The 17,344-nt window shown below is 41.9% G+C and overlaps 1 protein-coding gene across 1 annotated transcript in view; it reads left to right on the top strand.

Moving 5' to 3' along the window:
• LOC309370640 (putative lysosomal acid lipase/cholesteryl ester hydrolase) overlaps positions 1–17,344 on the top strand; it is a 119,270-nt gene that overhangs the window by 3,399 nt on the left and 98,527 nt on the right. Inside the window, exons 3-9 of the mRNA XM_081912553.1 lie at positions 3,090–3,288; positions 5,332–5,441; positions 6,566–6,705; positions 8,248–8,394; positions 10,901–10,972; positions 12,489–12,560; positions 16,726–16,957. Of these exons, the coding sequence (XP_081768679.1) occupies positions 3,090–3,288; positions 5,332–5,441; positions 6,566–6,705; positions 8,248–8,394; positions 10,901–10,972; positions 12,489–12,560; positions 16,726–16,957 (972 nt within the window). The remainder of the gene's footprint in view (positions 1–3,089; positions 3,289–5,331; positions 5,442–6,565; positions 6,706–8,247; positions 8,395–10,900; positions 10,973–12,488; positions 12,561–16,725; positions 16,958–17,344) is intronic.

A 17,344-nucleotide genomic window follows, 5' to 3' on the forward strand; every position in this document is an offset into this window, starting at 1 on the left:
CCTGGTCCTGAATGGGGCTACTGTGCCTCTGAAGGACCAGGTGTGCAGCCTGGGAGTCATTTTGTACTCACAGCTGTCCATGGAGGCACAGGTCAATTCTGTGTTCAGGGCAGCCGTCTACCAGTTCCATCTGGTACGCCCACTGAGGTCCAGCTCCAAGGGCCTTCTGGCAGTTTCCTCACTGTGAGAAGTGAGGTTACAGGGAACCAGGCAGAGGGCCATCTCAGTATTGGTGCCCGCCCTGTGGAATGCCCTCCCATCAGATGTCAAGGAAATAAACAACAATCCGACTTTTATTTTATTTTTTAAATAACTTTTTTATTCCAAATTAAAACATATTATCCAAAAACATATCATCCTTATTCCCCCCCATTTCCCCCCTTCCCTCCCTCCCCCCACAGAACCCACCCACCCACACCCCCTGACTTCCCTCAGTTCCAGTCTTTGATTTCTCTAAAAATGCTATTTTCTGCATGTTACACAGTTGTATAGATCCTCAAACTATTTAGCTGATTATTATCAATAAAAAGTTTGTGAATGTTTATTCAAAGTCAGCCAAGGAGTCCAGTTCGCTTTGTTGCATTTTCAAATACTTTGTAAAGGGTTCCCATTCATTCCCATTTAAAGTCCCATTCATTCCGATTCCCATTTAAAGTCACAGTTATCCTTGTCCCGTAGCTTGTCTGTCAGTTTTGCCAGTTCTGCATAGTCCATCAATTTTTCTTGCCATGATTCTTTAGTTTGGGTTTCTTCAGTCTTCCATCCTTGTGCTATTAAAACTCCTGCGGCTGTTTTTCAGAAGATGTTTTTCAGCTTTTTTGGCAGATCTTTCCCTACAATCCCTAACAAAAATGCTTCAGGTTTTTAACAAATGTTAAATGGAACATTTTCTTCAATTCGTTGTATATCATTTCCCAAATTTTTAAAATTACCTTACAATCCCACCACATATGATAAAATGTCCTCTCCTTTTCCTAACAGTCCAACTTTTAGAAGACATCTGAAAGCAGCCCTGTTTAGGGAATTTTTTAATGTTTGAAGTTTTATTCTGTTTTCAATGTTCTATTGAAAGCCACCCAGAGTGGCTGGGGAAACCCAGCCAGAAGAGTGGCGTAGAAATAATAAATTATTATTATTAACCAATAGATTATGTGGAGCTGGCAAGTATGAAAGCAAAAATTTGGGATCAAGAGGGGACACTGCTAAGGAAGGAGTGGAAACCCTTCGTAGAGTACTTGAAGAGGTATAACAGTCAGATAGATTTACAAGAAGGACCTGAACTGTGAGCAGCAGAAAATAACAATTTGGGTATTATGTAGAGTGAATGAGGGTGTTTAAAGGCAATTAACATATGTATGTATTAAAATTTGAGAAAATTCTTAAGTAATAATAATAAAAGAAATGCAAAGGACAGTCTAAGGGTGTTGCTTTTCTGAAAGATATTAGGGCTACCTAATACCTGAGAAGCAAAGGTGGTGTGATGAAGGAAGGGCAGGAGGACTTAGCCACCTGCTTCCAGTGCCAAGCGCCCAATATAAGATTATATTTGAGTAAAACGGCTTAAAATGTAAGAATGAGATGACTTATTGAATAAGATGACTAAAAATATATCAGTTCAAGAATTTGTAATGTCACTGGCTCATTTATGCACATGTGGTGGCAATGCCCCCAAGTTTTATTAATTTGGAAAAAAGCTTTTTCATGAAGCAGGCCTTATGACAAAACAACATATCGCTTTGGATTCTGAAACAACACTTCTATCATAATAGTCAGAAATATTTTAACAGCTTTCCCCAAAATGTATCATTAGTCATTTAATGACTGCAGTGTAGTATTGCAAGGGGTAAAGGTAAAGGTACCCCTGCCCGTACGGGCCAGTTGTGTCCGACTCTAGGGTTGTGCGCTCATCTCACTTAAGAGGCCGGGAGCCAACGCTGTCCGGAGACACTTCCGGGTCACGTGACCAGCGTGACAAAGCTGCTCTGGCGAGCCAGCACCAGCTCAACACACGGAAACGCAGTTTACCTTCCCGCTGTAAAGCGGTACCTATTTATCTACTTGCACTTAAGGGTGCTTTCGAACTGCTAGGTGGGCAGGAGCTGAGACCAAAAGATGGGAGCTCACCCCGCCGCGGGGATTCGAACCACCGACCATGTGATCGGCAAGTCCTAGGTGCTGAGGTTTTAACCACAGCGCCACCCGCGTCCCTATTGCAAGGGGTAGGAGGTTTCTAAAGGCAGACTTGTTTGAGATCTGGATCTCACCTCTCTGTGATTTAACATTCATGGACAACCTGACAGCCCATGTCTGAAGAGAGCAAAACAGACAAGAAAAAAAATCACTACTTTTCAATCAATCTGTTTCAATAAATCAACGTAGTTTTATTACATACACAACATTGATGGAACATGGTTATAGGCATCAGAGAACACAGGGCTGTTTGTGGAATGACACATTTGTTTAAAAATAAAAAAAAGAAATTGAAGTTAAATATAATTAAAAAGATATATGGTGCTTCTGTGGCAGGTGAGTGGAATGGTTCAATATTGCCTGTTACAAATAACTGGGGAGAGGGGACCTTTTTTGAGGGGGGGAGGAGACTTGCTTTACATATTGCATTCAGGAGTGTTTTATATGCATGGGCATATAAAATTGCTGCCCATGCATGCTTTGTGCCCCAAGTTTATAGTAGGTGATATGCAGTAGTTTTCAGTGAAGTGGCATTTGTGGAGTACCAATGCTCTCCTGATTTCCCCACACATTGGTTCACTGGAGCTTATTGAGAGGAAGAGGGGAGAGGCAAGGTTGGGGGAGCTTGACCAGGTGTTGCACGTAGAGGTGAGAGAATTGGATTGGCTCCACCAACATGCACTTCTCCCTGTCCCTTCTTGCTCTCTGTAAGCACCAGCAACCCAGTTTGCCGGGAAGCCATGAGAGTAACATTGCCCCACCTGCACCACTTCACTGGCTGTTACTTGCAATATGGAATGACAACAACTGCCATTCAAGGTTTTGATGGATCACTGTTTTGTTGGAAAGAAACACTGAAGTTACCTCTTATAACTATACTTAAAAGACTTCCATTGCAGATCCGAAGCCCGCAGTGTTTCTGCAACATGGCTTGTTTGGCAGTAGCGATAACTGGGTGTCAAATCTGGACAACAACAGCCTGGGCTTCATACTGGCTGATGCTGGCTATGATGTTTGGCTAGGAAACAGTAGAGGGAACACCTGGTCCATGAAACACATTAACTATACTGTGGAGCAAGAAGAATTCTGGCGATTCAGGTAGAGTGATCTTTCTAAACTTCATTATGTGTTTCTGGTTCCTAGTTTTCCTTTTGGGGTTTTTAATCTGCCATGCTCTTCCTCTTCTGTTTCAACATTGAACAGCACCCTGATAATCTGAAGGTATAGAAATATATTTCCAAGTAAATATAATTGGTAGTTGTTTCTTCAAACAAACAAACAAACAAACAAACAAACAAACAGACAGACAGCACATATTGTTCATGTGGGGAATTAGATGCTCTGATGAAGACTGGAAGATGATAAGATCCCCCAAAGATGTTATCTATGGGGAGCTGACTTCAGGCAGCAGGCCCACTGGCCGACCAACTGTGCATTACAAAGACGTTTCCAAACATGATGTGAAGGCTAGGAACATCAACTCCACCTTGTGGGAATCTCTTGCAGACAACAGCAGTGCCTGGAGACAGATAGTTACCGGTAGGTGGTATATCCACAGTAAAGAACAGAGGAGAAATTACCACTGGGATGAGAAATGGCATGGTACACATGCATCCACAGAACAAGCTGCCTTCATCTGCCTAAGCAGTGACAAAACCTGTCTCAGCTGTATCAGTCTCTACAAGCACAGCAGGCACTGTAACTCTGACAACTAAATAAAGACTAACTTAGAGACTAAGTTTGTTCTTGGTATAAGCTTTCATGTGCATGCACACCTCTTCAGATACACTGAAATGGAAGTCACCAGACCCTTATATATACTTATAGTGGGAGGGTGGGGTGGGGTAATGAGATATGCTAATCATCTGCATACTATCCCTTGCCTTTTCCTGTCCATCAACAGGTTTACCATACCCATTTAGTCTATCATCCATCTCCTACTACCCGCCTGGGGAAAAAACCACCCCACTCTCCCACTATATATAAGGGTCTGGTGACTTCTGTTTCAGTGTATCTGAAGAAGTGTGCATGCACACAAAAGCTTATACCAAGAACAAGCTTAGTTTCTAAGGTGCTACTGGACATCGACTGTGTCAGACCAACACAGCTATCTACCTGAATCTAACTCTTTGACAATTTGACTTCATCCTCAAAGGCACACTCTTTCATTGTTTCCTGACCCAGATGGATGTCAGCAACAAGACACACAGCTGGGATAACTCCAACTGAAAGGATGAAATATGGCATTGCTAAACTCAGTAGATATAAACAGATCAGGTTGGCTTCAGGTGTAACTAGATTTGATGTGGGAGGACCAAGTGCTAGTGCCAAATTTTTGTTGTGGGTGCTCAGCACCCACACAACAGGGCCTCCAAGGTGATTTCCAGAGCTCCTAGGTGCCACTGTGGCGGGTGCGATGTAATGTGACTTCATGACATCAAGGGGCAATGTGACATCCTGACCTCACATTACGTTGCACATGCCGCTGGGCACCCATAATCTGCGGCACAAGTCGGCGCCCCTGGGACCAAGTGTGGGTCCTGCTGATTCTGAGTAAAGTTACTTGGCCAGAATTTGAAGCTCCTCAGATATGCAGGGAGGCGAGGCAGAGCCTCCAGAAACTTCGGTTTTTTAAAAAGCTTTATGTTTCTCTTTTTGCTTCCAGTATTAGTCACACTAGTGACAGCAACAGAAGCATTCCTCTCCCCCTTCTAATCTGCCTGTGTTTCATTTTGATACCACCCAACAGGTTTATGGGCACTCTACTGGCAATTCCTATTTTGTGCAAATGTGTTCTAAAGTCATGACTTATTTGGCTCTCCAGGTGCTGATATTTGAGATTTAGGGACAGCTTGCCTGTTAAAACTGTCACATTGCAGAAACCCTATGGCCACTGTGAACTATTTAGTTTTCAGTGAACAGCTCATAGTGTTGCATTGACTGCTAGTGAACAGTGCCAGTGGAAATATCTAAAGAAGATGAGTCATGGCTTAATTTAAATCAGATTGTTTCACAAATGTTCAGAGAATTGGTAGACCATGGAGGAGGTGATCTCTGGTTTGCCAGATATTGTATTGCATTGGCTGGAGAAGTCTGTATGCAAGTCTGTAAAACACAGTCTGTTATTCCTTTTCTTTGCAGTTTTGATGAAATGGCTAAATATGACCTTCCAGCTTCAATAAATTTTATCCTGAGAAAAACTGGACAAGAGAAAATATTTTATGTTGGTCATTCCCAGGGCACCACAATGGGTAGGTTGGGAAGGTTCTGAAACACATGTTGCCAATTCTAATAGCAACATGTTTATTTGTACAGTTGGTGTTGTCTATTAATTTCAAGAGAGATTTTGGTCATAGTACAGTGGTTACACATAGAGCCACTGGACATGGAGAACCATCTTGAATAACAATCCCTGTGTAGGTTTCCTGCATTTTCCCCTTAGTAACATTTCCCATAAAAGAAATGTTTCAAAGCTGCTATGGACTTAGAAAAAGAAGTGTATGGAATATAAATACAGTGGTACCTCGGGTTAAGAACTTAATTCATTCTGGAGGTCTGTACTTAACCTGAAACTGTTCTTAACCTGAGGTACCACTTTAGCTAATGGGGCCTCCCACTGCTGCTGTGTGATTTCTCTTCTCATCCTGAAGCAAAGTTCTTAACCCGAGGTACTATTTCTGGGTTGATGGGGTCTGTAACTTGAAGCGTCTGTAACCCGAGGTACTGTACTCCCCTCACAAACCTTGTTTTATGTGCTTTGTGTTGCTTCAGTTCATATCAGCTGACAAAGCCTTGTTTAATTTGAATAAAATCCTGGATTTCAAGCCAGGATCAAACCTGGTTTGTAGTTGGAATTTAAACAGAAGTTTCTGAGTCTGGATGTAACAGGAAACTGTAGCTTAACAATCCTGGAAGTACTTTATTAAGACTCCCAAGAGGAGGGGATATGAGCGTGTACTTTCCAATATTTCGTTTGACTAGAAGCATGTGACATAAGCCATTCCTCACAGGTCTTACAATAATGTATACAGTCAAACCTCAGTTGTCAAATGTAATCCATTCAGCTTCCGAAATGTTTGACACTGGGGAGTGACTTCCGATTGGTTGCAGGAGCTTCCTGCACTCAAGTGGAAGTCGCGTCTGACATTTGGCTTCCGAAAAATGTACAAAAACTGGAGCATTTACTTCTGGGTTTTCGGTGTTTGGGAGCCGAAATGTTCCAAAACAGAGCCATTCAGGAACTGAGGATTGACTGTACTTTATTGCTTCTGTGTTATGAGAAAAGGCTAAGATTTTTTTCTTGTATTGTGATCAAGGCAGTAGTGCTTGCTATATTAATTTATCTTCTATTTCTATTTCCCATCTTGTTTCTTAGCATTCATTGCATTTTCAACCATGCCACAGCTCGCCCAGAAGATAAAAATGTTATTTGGATTGGCACCATCAGTCAACACAGTTTATTCTATCAGCCCATTATCAGCTGTGATCACTCACCTTCCTGAATCCTTGGTCAAAGTATGCATTTTGGACCAAATATTTGTTTAAAATAGAGGGTGCAAATATCTCTGGCTGTAGCTAAGAACTTGGAAATGTATCCATTATTTGACTTGAGGCCATTTGTCATTCTCATAGACACCTAAACTGTTCAAGCTGGTGAATGCTGAAATTTGGTAACAGGGTGTTGCTCAGTCTAAGCTGATCTGTAAAAATTGGGGTGCCCATTTTTCTATCTTGCTGTAAGTAGCATGGGTGCCAGCACAAAACACTTGCTGCGGGCAGGAAAGAAAGAGGTGCTGGTGTGAGAACAATCCTCAAGTGCCCAAGCAAAAGGACTTGGTACAAACTTACATGAAGAACTTGATAGTATGATGGCAGATTACACCTGTGCATAACTCAGCTGCCTTTAAATCAATAATGCTGAACAGTTATAGGAGCGTGTATTTATTACATTATTGGTTTATTTTAAGTATTAAACAATGTATGGCAATCGGACAAGAGAGCCAAACCAATCTACTGAGAAATAACTTGGGATGATCACAGTGTGGTGGGCAGTTACAGGCACATGAGCTCATTTTCTGGGCTCAGAAACATTTGCTGATCATGTTGGAGGCTTTGGGGGGCTTCTGTGTTAGCCAAATGTCCCCCTCACCCACTTTTAGCTCAGTAATTCATACAACAACATTGTAACATGATCAGTTTTGTTCCCAGATTAGAGTCTGGCTGGTGGGAGGATTGAGAACGAGAGATTGTGGATTGACTAAAGCCCCATACTGACTGCGGCTAGGGGGGTATTTGATTACCTTGGGGGCTTTATGATTCACAGCTCACCCTTGGCTTCTATGCTACACTACTTCTACCCTAGACAAAAGCAGATTGAAGTGCCCTTTTCAGATTGTAGGAACAGCCACTCCTTGTATTCTCAACCTGGAGAAGTCAGAAGACAAGGCAGTAAAATCATTCTCCCTTATGTTACCATGTAGACAATAGAGAAGGCGTCATTTGCTGAAATTAAGTAGGATTGCCATATTTCAAGTTGTTGAGCTCCCCCCCCCATCTACTTCTGAATGTGGTATTTTGGATATGTCCGGACATATGGCAACCCTAAATTAAGTGATTTCAAGCACAGCACAACTATTTGGCTATTGGCTATTTGTGGCTATGTTTGCATAACAGCAAGTCTTTTGCATATTTGGGCTCCTACTGAAATGATGTTCCTGAACCACATTGCAAGGGCACCAGTTGCACATTGCATACATCTCAAGATGCACTTTAACTGGGTCATCCTGTCTCTTCGATGGCTGAAATTACAATGTCCATGTCTTGAATATAGCAGAAGGTCCTTTTGTTTGACTATGCATGTGGGATTTGAATTATTGCTGTTATCATTATTATGGCCATGGATTGTTGAATGGGCATTCTGGCCTAACAATCTGAGTAGAAGATTCTCATAATACTGTTTGTGATATTTTCTTGCTACCCGCTATTGCTGGAAGTATCTCTGGGGAAGCAGTCTTGACTAACAAAATGACCTGTGTACTAATGTTTTTGTTTTGACAGGTAATATTTGGAACCAAGCAGTTTGCTGCTCAAAGCAAAACTTCTAAATGGTTTGCTACTAACCTGTGTAATCGTTTCTTACTTGATCATGTTTGTGCCAGTTTTTTCTTCCTAGGGATGGGCTTTAATGTGAAAAACATGAATCTGGTAAGATTTCTAACTACATAATAAGAAGTAAAGGGTGTGAGCTAAAGAAAAGAAGTATGTGGAGGCTTCTTTGAAATGGTTGCTGCTTATAACATCCATATCTTAGTTACAGATAGGTAGCCGTGTTGGTCTGCCATAGTCAAAACAAAAAAAATTCCTTCCAGTAGCACCTTAAAGACCAACTAAGTTAGTTCTAGGTATGTCTGGGTGTATGTGGCAGCAAAGTTGACACTGGCACCAGAGCCTGCAATAAACCCAGATGCCAACTTTGCTGCCACATACACCCAGACAACACCATTACTGGCCCCAACAACATCACACATACCATCTCAGGACTATTTAATTGCTCATCGTCTAACATTGTGTATGCCATCAAATGCCAACAGTGTCCCTCAGCTCTCTATATTGGACAAACAGGCCAGACCTTACGCCAAAGAATAAACGGACATAAATCGGACATCAGGAATCACAAAACAGAGAAACCAGTAGGAGAACAGTTCAATCTCCCAGGACATTCTATACAAGATCTCAAAGTAGCTGTTTTACTACAAAGGAATTTCAGAAATAGAGTGGAAAGAGAAGCTGCTGAATTGCAACTTATCACCAAACTCAAAACCATGGAGAAACCTGGCCTGAACAAAGACATTGGATTCTTATCTCATTATACATGACAAAGCCACTTTTCACCTTCTCACCCCTTGCTTCTTCCTGTGATACTTATTGCAGTAGTTAAGAGTCGTCAACAGGCTCATCACAGCTATCTGCCAATCACCCATTCCCACCACCCTTCTGAGTAATACCCCTCCCCACCTTCTCACTATATAGAAGGGTCTGGAAACTTCTGTTTCAGTGTATCTGAAGAAGTGTGCATGCACACGAAAGCTCATACCTAGAACTAACTTAGTTGGTCTTTAAGGTGCTACTGGAAGGAATTTTTTTTGTTTTATCCATATCTTAATTACCCCTGGAGAAGTGGATCCCAGATGACTACTTCATTGAGCACTAGTGGATAGTGTAGTTTGTGATATTTTGGGCTGCGCACAACACAAAAACCAACCCAGGACTGCCACTTAAATTTAAGTGTTTAATTTGAGTTAAATTAGTCTACCATATTGATTCAAAATGGTGCCCTGCATGCAAACATAGTTGAAGACTAATATATCCACCTCAGAAATCCTCGTACCAAGTTTGGCGATGATATATTGAAAGGCAACCTGATTGGTTGGAGATGTCCCACGTTTTGGGCAATGATATCTTCAGAGATGTCCAAGTTGGTGAAGGTTGAAATTGTCACCTCAAATTTTAAAAAGACTTGCAGAATGGGGTGAAATATCTTCAGAGGTGTCCAAATGGACAGAGCTATTATTATTATTATTATTGTTGTTGTTGTTGTTGGAAAATTATTGTCTGGTAGCATTAAGGCAGAAACCTTAAGAGGGCACAGCTGCCACATTCCTTGAGACAATACAATATAACAAATATTAAATACACAATAGAAATAAGAGCAAAAATAAGAACAAAATGAACCAATATGGCTTTGTGTACAGATACTTGTAAACTGGAACTTAATATTTGTGGTTACAGATAGGTAGCCGTGTTGGTCTGCCATAGTCAAAACAAAAAAAAATTCCTTCCAGTAGCACCTTAAAGACCAACTTAGTTAGTTCTTGGTATGAGCTTTCGTGTGCATGCACACTTAATATTTGTGTGCATTGAAAGATGGTGCACATCAGCCCAAGAAACATGTGAAGAGGTGAGAAGTCATGGTGTGCACCAAGGCCTAGTTAAGGTGCTTGGGGGCCCTTGTGCAATTCCCCATACAGGGGTCCACTTCCCCAAAACAGAATGCACGTAATGCCTTATGGGTCACAAGAAGGCTGTGTCCTCCTTGCCACCATGATGCAATAGGACCATAGTTAAGAGCAATACTGAGTTTCAGTTCATAGTTCCTGAAAAGACTCTAGGAGTGGCCCTTAATTATGGTTGGTAACACAACTGGAGATGGCACCAAAGCAGGGTGGAGTGAATTCATGTCCTACAGGAGGAATGTACACAACGGCCCAGCCCACTGCACAAATGGATGTTATTTGATATGTCTGTAATTGCCCTGGTTGTACTATATAAAGAAAAATATTATAACTGGGGCTGTAATCCTGTGCATAGTTACCTGGGTATAACCTGGTTGAACACAGTACAATTTACTTCTTAGTAAATGTGCATAGGATTGCAGTATTAGTAGAAATGTATTTATGTTGTGGGGCAATGCTTTGCTGTAAGCGAATTTCCCTCTTGTTTGGTAGCACAATATTGGCATTGGCAGCTAGTTTGAAGTGTCAAGTTGATCTCCAAAACTGGCATGTAATTGCTACTTAAACACTGATTCCTGCATGATATCCAGATGTAGAGCTCTAGAGTGCACTTGTTTTGTTCAAACAAACCAAATGAAATTGAAATGGATGTTACACTTTGAGATAAATTCAGCTAATCACTTTGTTCTTTCTTTCAGACTCGAATCAATGTACATTTATCACACTGCCCAGCTGGGACATCTGTGCAGAACGTGCTTCACTGGAGTCAGGTAGCACCTAAATCCTCAGGTGTTGGTAGTGCCAACTTGCTTAGATGACAACTCCCATCAGCCAGGCCACACTGGTTGGGGTTGATGAGAATTGTAGTCCAGAACATCTGGAGGGTTCTAGGCTAGTGAAGGCTGTGTGTCAGTAGCATAAGGCTGGCTAAGAAGTGCCATGATCTGGGAGCACCTGGTGTTGAATGTAGTTGCTGGTAATTTCTTCATGGCCTTGCAGAAACAAAACAGGGTTGGGGAATCTTTTTGATACCACAGGAGTTTTTTTTAATCAGGATTAGTTTCATAGATCACATTTAAAAGCAGGGTGGGGCCACCTACCTGCCAATTACCTGTTGTAGCAATGGAGGATTTCAAAGTGTGTTGCAAGGTGCATCCCTCCTCTTTATTTTCCCTGGAGATTCTGATGCAGACCTCTTGCTGGTCTGTTTTAACAAGTCTTTTAAGAGAATCTCCTTTCTGAATTGGGAAGGGATTTGCATGGAATTCTGGCAAATTGAGTAGTATTTACACACCCCCACCCACACACCCCCACCCCCCCACACACCCAACTGGCTTCAGTGGCAATCTCTGCTGGATAGTAGGTGGGAGACTTTGGGAGAAGTGTTTGGGCCAAACTGGATCCCCTGCAGAATAAGATTGTCTTGTGGCGTGGAAGTTCCTGGTCCCTGGTATATATTTTGACTTACTTAAGTCCCCATAAGTTTAATCTTCCATGAAAGATTTGGAGGATGGCCACATAAGAACTGGCCATTCTTCCAATAGCTTCCCATTTGGGAATGCTTTCCCCAGGGAGGCTCACCTAGCCCCTTCATTATATATCTTTAGGCACTGAGCAAAAACATTCCTCTTCTCCCCGGCCTTTGGCTAATTACACAACCTATGGCCTCCTCCCCAGTGACCTCCTCCCCAGCCTGACCCTTCCAGAGAAGAAGACAGTTCAGAATTACAACAGGGGTTTGAGGGAGGTCACAGCTCAGAGGCAGATGAGGGGGAAAGCTGGGAAATGAAGGGAGACGTGGAGGGGGAAGAGGAAGCACCAGAGGGAGGACAGCTGATGGACACAATGTGTTTAGAAAGCATTCCAGGACCCCCCTCTCTCCCAGAACCCAGCGAGCCTTGAAGGTAGTAGAGCAAAGAGCTCAGAAACAGAGGGCCCTCCGTGGCACCCATAGGGAGATGATGACAATGACAAATGAGAAAAGGGGGAGTGGAGAGTCTCTCGGAACAACACCATTATCCCAAGAGGCTGTGTTCCAAGCCTCTCTCTGTAAATATTGTATAAAAAGCAGATGGTAAAAACTTTTTCTTCTCTTCTATGTTCCTCACAACCTGCCGTGCCTGTTGTGTCTGTGCGTATTGTTTTGTTATTATGTTATGTGCTTTTGTGCTTTTATATAGTAAACTGCACAATGATCCTCAGGTATTTATTGATTAATAATTAACAGCAATAATAATAATTTCCCCATTTAGTTTTTTTCAAAATATGGTACACTTCTTTTTTCAGAATAGGAGGAGTAAGGAGTTCAAAGGTTTTGACTGGGGTAGCAAGGAAGAGAACATGGCTCACCACAACCAGGTAAGAATTTTTCACTAATTGCATCTCTTTCCCCCTCTTTCTCCTCCCCTCCCTCCCTTCTCTGTTTATATGATGATAGACATTGGTAAGACATTGGCAGTTTTCCCAGCCACTCTGGCTGGCTTACATCATATATAAAAACATAACAAAACATCAGTCATTAAAAATTTCCCAATACAGGGCTGCCTTCTGATTTCTTCTAATGGCTGTGATGCCCATGAATACGTTAACAAATTCTAATATGTAAATCCATAAACTGACTATTTATCAAAATAATATATCCACAATTATACAATAAACCCTAATAAAAATAAAATTTCTGTACAATGCATGAGATGGTCTTATACTTCTTTAATTATATTAATTAGATAGCTGATGTGGCTATATAACATATTTTTAATCAAACTTTCTGGATAACTGAACTATCAAACACATTTTGGCATTTTATGCTTCTTCAGTGGACTATTTTGCTATGCAGTATTATGCATGCATGAGTTCAGTCTCTCAGTTTTGTTAAAATCTCACCAAACTAGATCCAAATATTACCTTTACTTGTGTCGTGGTCAAAATTCAATATCTTCAGTTGGTACAGGTTTGCAAAACATGCAATCATCTGTTAAAGCAATGCATATAACATTATTAACATATCTCAAAAAAAGGAACGTATGAAAGTAAGTAAGTAAATATAATGAGAAACTTACCAATTTAAATTTCTACACCCCGGGGATCATGAGTGAACTTAAGTGAAAGAAGCTATTATTTTACCCGCAGTATTGCACTGTTGATCTGATGACAATAGCTTCTAGCTCCATTTCATAGAAATTCCCCACACTGTGTCAGGGGCGCAGCATGAGGGGGCAGTGGGACCATGGCTCCGGGCACACAGTTTTGAAGTGGCACAAATCAGGCACCCCTTTGCAGGGATTCCTGCCCTGTTTCTGGGGGTTTCTGGGCCCTGGAATGTGGCCCAGCCTCACTGCTGTGTCCCTGGCCACCTCGCCCAGACAGCACATGCTTGCTCCTCAGTCAGATTGTGAACAGGTAGAGATGGAAGCAGGCAGGTAAAGGGCAACCCTAGTGTGGCCCAGCCCGGCATTCCTCTCTGTGGGTCTTGCAAGGATTTGCCTAACAACAACATCATCATCAACAACAACAACAACTTATTTTTTATACCCCGCCCATCTGGCTGGGTTTCCCCAGCAACTCTGGGCAGCTTCCAACAAAACACTAAAATACAATAACCTACTAAACATTAAAAGCTTCCACAGGGTGGGTGCCACTACTGAGAGGGTCCTCTGCCTGGTTCCCTGTAACATGGCTTCTCGCAGTGAGGGAACCACCTCAGTGTTCGGGCAGAATGATGGAGGTGGAGACGCTCCTTCAGATATGCAGGGATTCCTATGCAGAGATTCTTGCCCTGTTTCTGGGGGTTTCTGGGCCCTGGAATGTGGCCCAGCCTCACTGCTGTGTCCCTGGCCACCTCGCCCAGATAGCACATGCTTGCTCCTCAGTCAGATGGTGAACAGGTAACAACAACAACAACTTATTATTTATACCCCACCCATCTGGCTGGGTTTCCCCAGCCACTCTGGGCGGCTTCCAACAAAACACTAAAATACAATAACCTACTAAACATTAAAAGCTTCCCTAAACAGGGCTGCCTTCAGATGTCTTCTAAATGTTTGGTAGTTATTTTTCTCTTTGACATCTTGCAGGAGGGCGTTCCACAGGGTGGGTGCAACTACTGAGAAGGCCCTCTGCCTGGTTCCCTGTAACATGGCTTCTCGCAGTGAGGGAACCACCAGAAGGCCCTCGGCGCTGGACCTCAGTGTCTGGGCAGAATGATGGAGGTGGAGACGCTCCTTCTGTATCAAATGTATATGTATCTCTCAGATTTAATATGGGAATGTAGGTTTGTTGACACATCTGCAAGATGCCATGTGTCTATCTTCAGTCCCTTGTCATAAAATGAAGATATTGTCTACACTTTCCTCCGAGGGTCTTCTGCTGGTTACTTCGCTGCAAGAAGTGAGGTTACAGGGAACCAAGCAGAGGGCCTTCTCGGTAGTGGTGCCTGCCCTGCAGAAAACCCTCCATTCATATGTCAAGGAAATAAACAACAATCCGACTTTTAGAAGTTTAGAAGTTTGATGTTTTATCATGCTTTTGCTATTCCCTTGGGAGCTACCCAGAGTGGCTGGCAAAACCCAGCCAGATGGGCAAGGTATAAATAAAATAATAATAATAATAATAATAATAATAATAATAATAATAATAATAGTAGTAGTAATAATAATTATAATAATAATAATAATAATTATACTTTTATATAGCAATATGTCACCATTATACAGACTGCTTATGTCCAGTATGTATGTTCATTCAAATTTATCCATATGTAGATTTGCTAACTCAGATGTCTGCTTTGCATAATGATATCTGAAATGTGCAAGAAGGATCTCTTTTAAAACTGAAATAATGTTGATTTGGTGCTCAGGTCACTAATGCAAAAATGAAATGGGTTCTCCCTCCTTCCCTCTGTCTCTCTCTATCTGCCTATATGTGTATTACTTCCATTTTGCTTAAAGGATCTTCTATCATCAATATGACTTCCTCCTATGGAATGTTAGTATAAAATGAAGCTCCAGGAACACTTTGTTATCAGAGAACGATATGATAAAGGAAATAAATAGACAAATTTTGTATGCAACAACCTTCTTCGACCTAGTTCCTTCCTGATGTTTTGGAGGACAGCTCCCATCAACCCAGGAAATAAAGCCAATTGGCTGAGATGATGGGAATTATAGTGCAAAACATCTGAGGGCATAAGGCTTGGGAAAGCTGGCCCTCTGAAATATAGAATAATTCTTATTATCAGGTTGTGTTGGCTCTCATAGTTTGACTTAGTGTCACATACAAAACAGCTCATTTCCTCAGAATGCACAAAATTCAGCACATTCCACAAGACCTGATTGAGATTATGAAAAATGGCCAGAGAATGTACAAAGGACAGTCAATATATGCAAATTGTTCAAAGCCTGTTGGAAACCGTGTATATTTACCAGGAAATGTGAACAAGTTCCTTTTCATGGATGATGTGCTTATTCTCCACAATGCATCTTAAATCTGCACAATGTCCAATTGTTATGCACTTTAAGTGCTCAATTTATATTCCCCTTAACATATTTGTTGTTGTTGTTTAGTCATTTAGTCGTGTCCGATTCTTCGTGACCCCATGGACCAGAGCACGTCAGGCACTCCTGTCTTCTACTGTCTCCCGCACTGTCCAACCATCTCGTCCTCTGTCATCCCCTTCTTCTTGTGCCCTCAATCTTTCCAAACATCAGGGTCTTTTCCAGGGAGTCTTCTCCTCTCATGAGGTGGCCAAAGTATTGGAGCCTCAGCTTCAGGATCTTCCTTCCAGTGAGCACTCCGGGCTGATTTCCTTCAGAATGGATAGGTTTGATCTTCTTGCAGTCCATGGGACTCTCAGGAGTCTCCTCCAGCACCATAATTTGAAAGTATCAATTTTTGGCGATCAGCCTTCTTTATGGTCCAGCTTTCACTTCCATACATCACTACTGGGAAAACCATAGCTTTAATTATACGGACCTTTGTTGGCAAGGTGATGTCTCTGCTTTTTAAGATGCTGTCTAGGTTTGTCATTGCTTTTCTCCCAAGAAGCAAGCGTCTTTTAATATCATGACTGCTGTCACCATCTGCAGTGATCATGGAGCCCAAGAAAGTAAAATCTCTTACTGCCTCCATTTCTTCCCCTTCTGTCTGCCAGGAGGTGATGGGACCAGTGGCCATGGTCTTCGTTTTTTTGATGTTGAGCTTCAGACCATATTTTGTGCTCTTCTCTATCACCCTCATTAAAAGGTTCTTTAATTCCTCCTCACTTTCTGCCATCAAGATTGTGTCACCAGCATATCTGAGGTTGTTGATATTTCTTCTGGCAATCCTAATTCCACCTTGGGATTCATCCAGTCCAGCCTTTCACATGATGAATTCTGCATATAAGTTAAATAAGCAGGGAGACAATGTATATGTGTTTGTGTGCGCGCGTGCGAGAGCACGTGCACATTTGCTTTGACCAGGAAGTTTTTGCAGAGTCCTAACTTATAAAGTATTTTTTAAGTTGTTATTTCCCCCTCTCTTTTAGGAAACAGCACCTTCCTATGATATTAAACAAATGACTATTCCAACAGCTCTCTGGAATGGTGGAAACGACTGGGCTTCAACTCCAAAGGATTTTGCCCTGCTGCTGCCTCAGGTCTCAAACCTAGTTTACCACAAGTTTATTCCTGACTGGGCACACCTGGATTTCATCTGGGGCTTTGATGCCCCACAGCGCATGTATAAAGAGATAGTTGAGTTTATGCAGAATTATCAGTGAGTTTGTGATCCTGAAATAGTCCTTCAAGAAATCAGCACCATCAGTCTATGTCTATGATGATGACGACAACAACAACTACAAACACTACAAAAAAAAAAATCACCTTGGAAAGAAATCCCTGTTTGTTCACACAGAATAATTCCTTTGAAAATAATATTTTTGAACTGCTTATCATTATTTATATCCATGCATTTTTAATGGAGGTGTTGAGACATAACTCAAGTGACTTCTCATCACAGTACAGTGGTACCTTGGTTCTCGAATTTAATCCATTCTCGGGATCCGTTCGATTCCTGGAACAGTTCGAAAACCAAGGTGCGGCTTTCAATTGGCTGCAGGAGCTTCCTGCACTCAATCGGAATCCACGGACTCAATGACAGATCTT

The sequence above is a fragment of the Podarcis melisellensis genome (genome assembly GCF_964234715.1).
Source record: "Podarcis melisellensis genome assembly, chromosome: 5".
Classification (NCBI taxonomy): Eukaryota; Metazoa; Chordata; class Lepidosauria; order Squamata; family Lacertidae; genus Podarcis; species Podarcis melisellensis.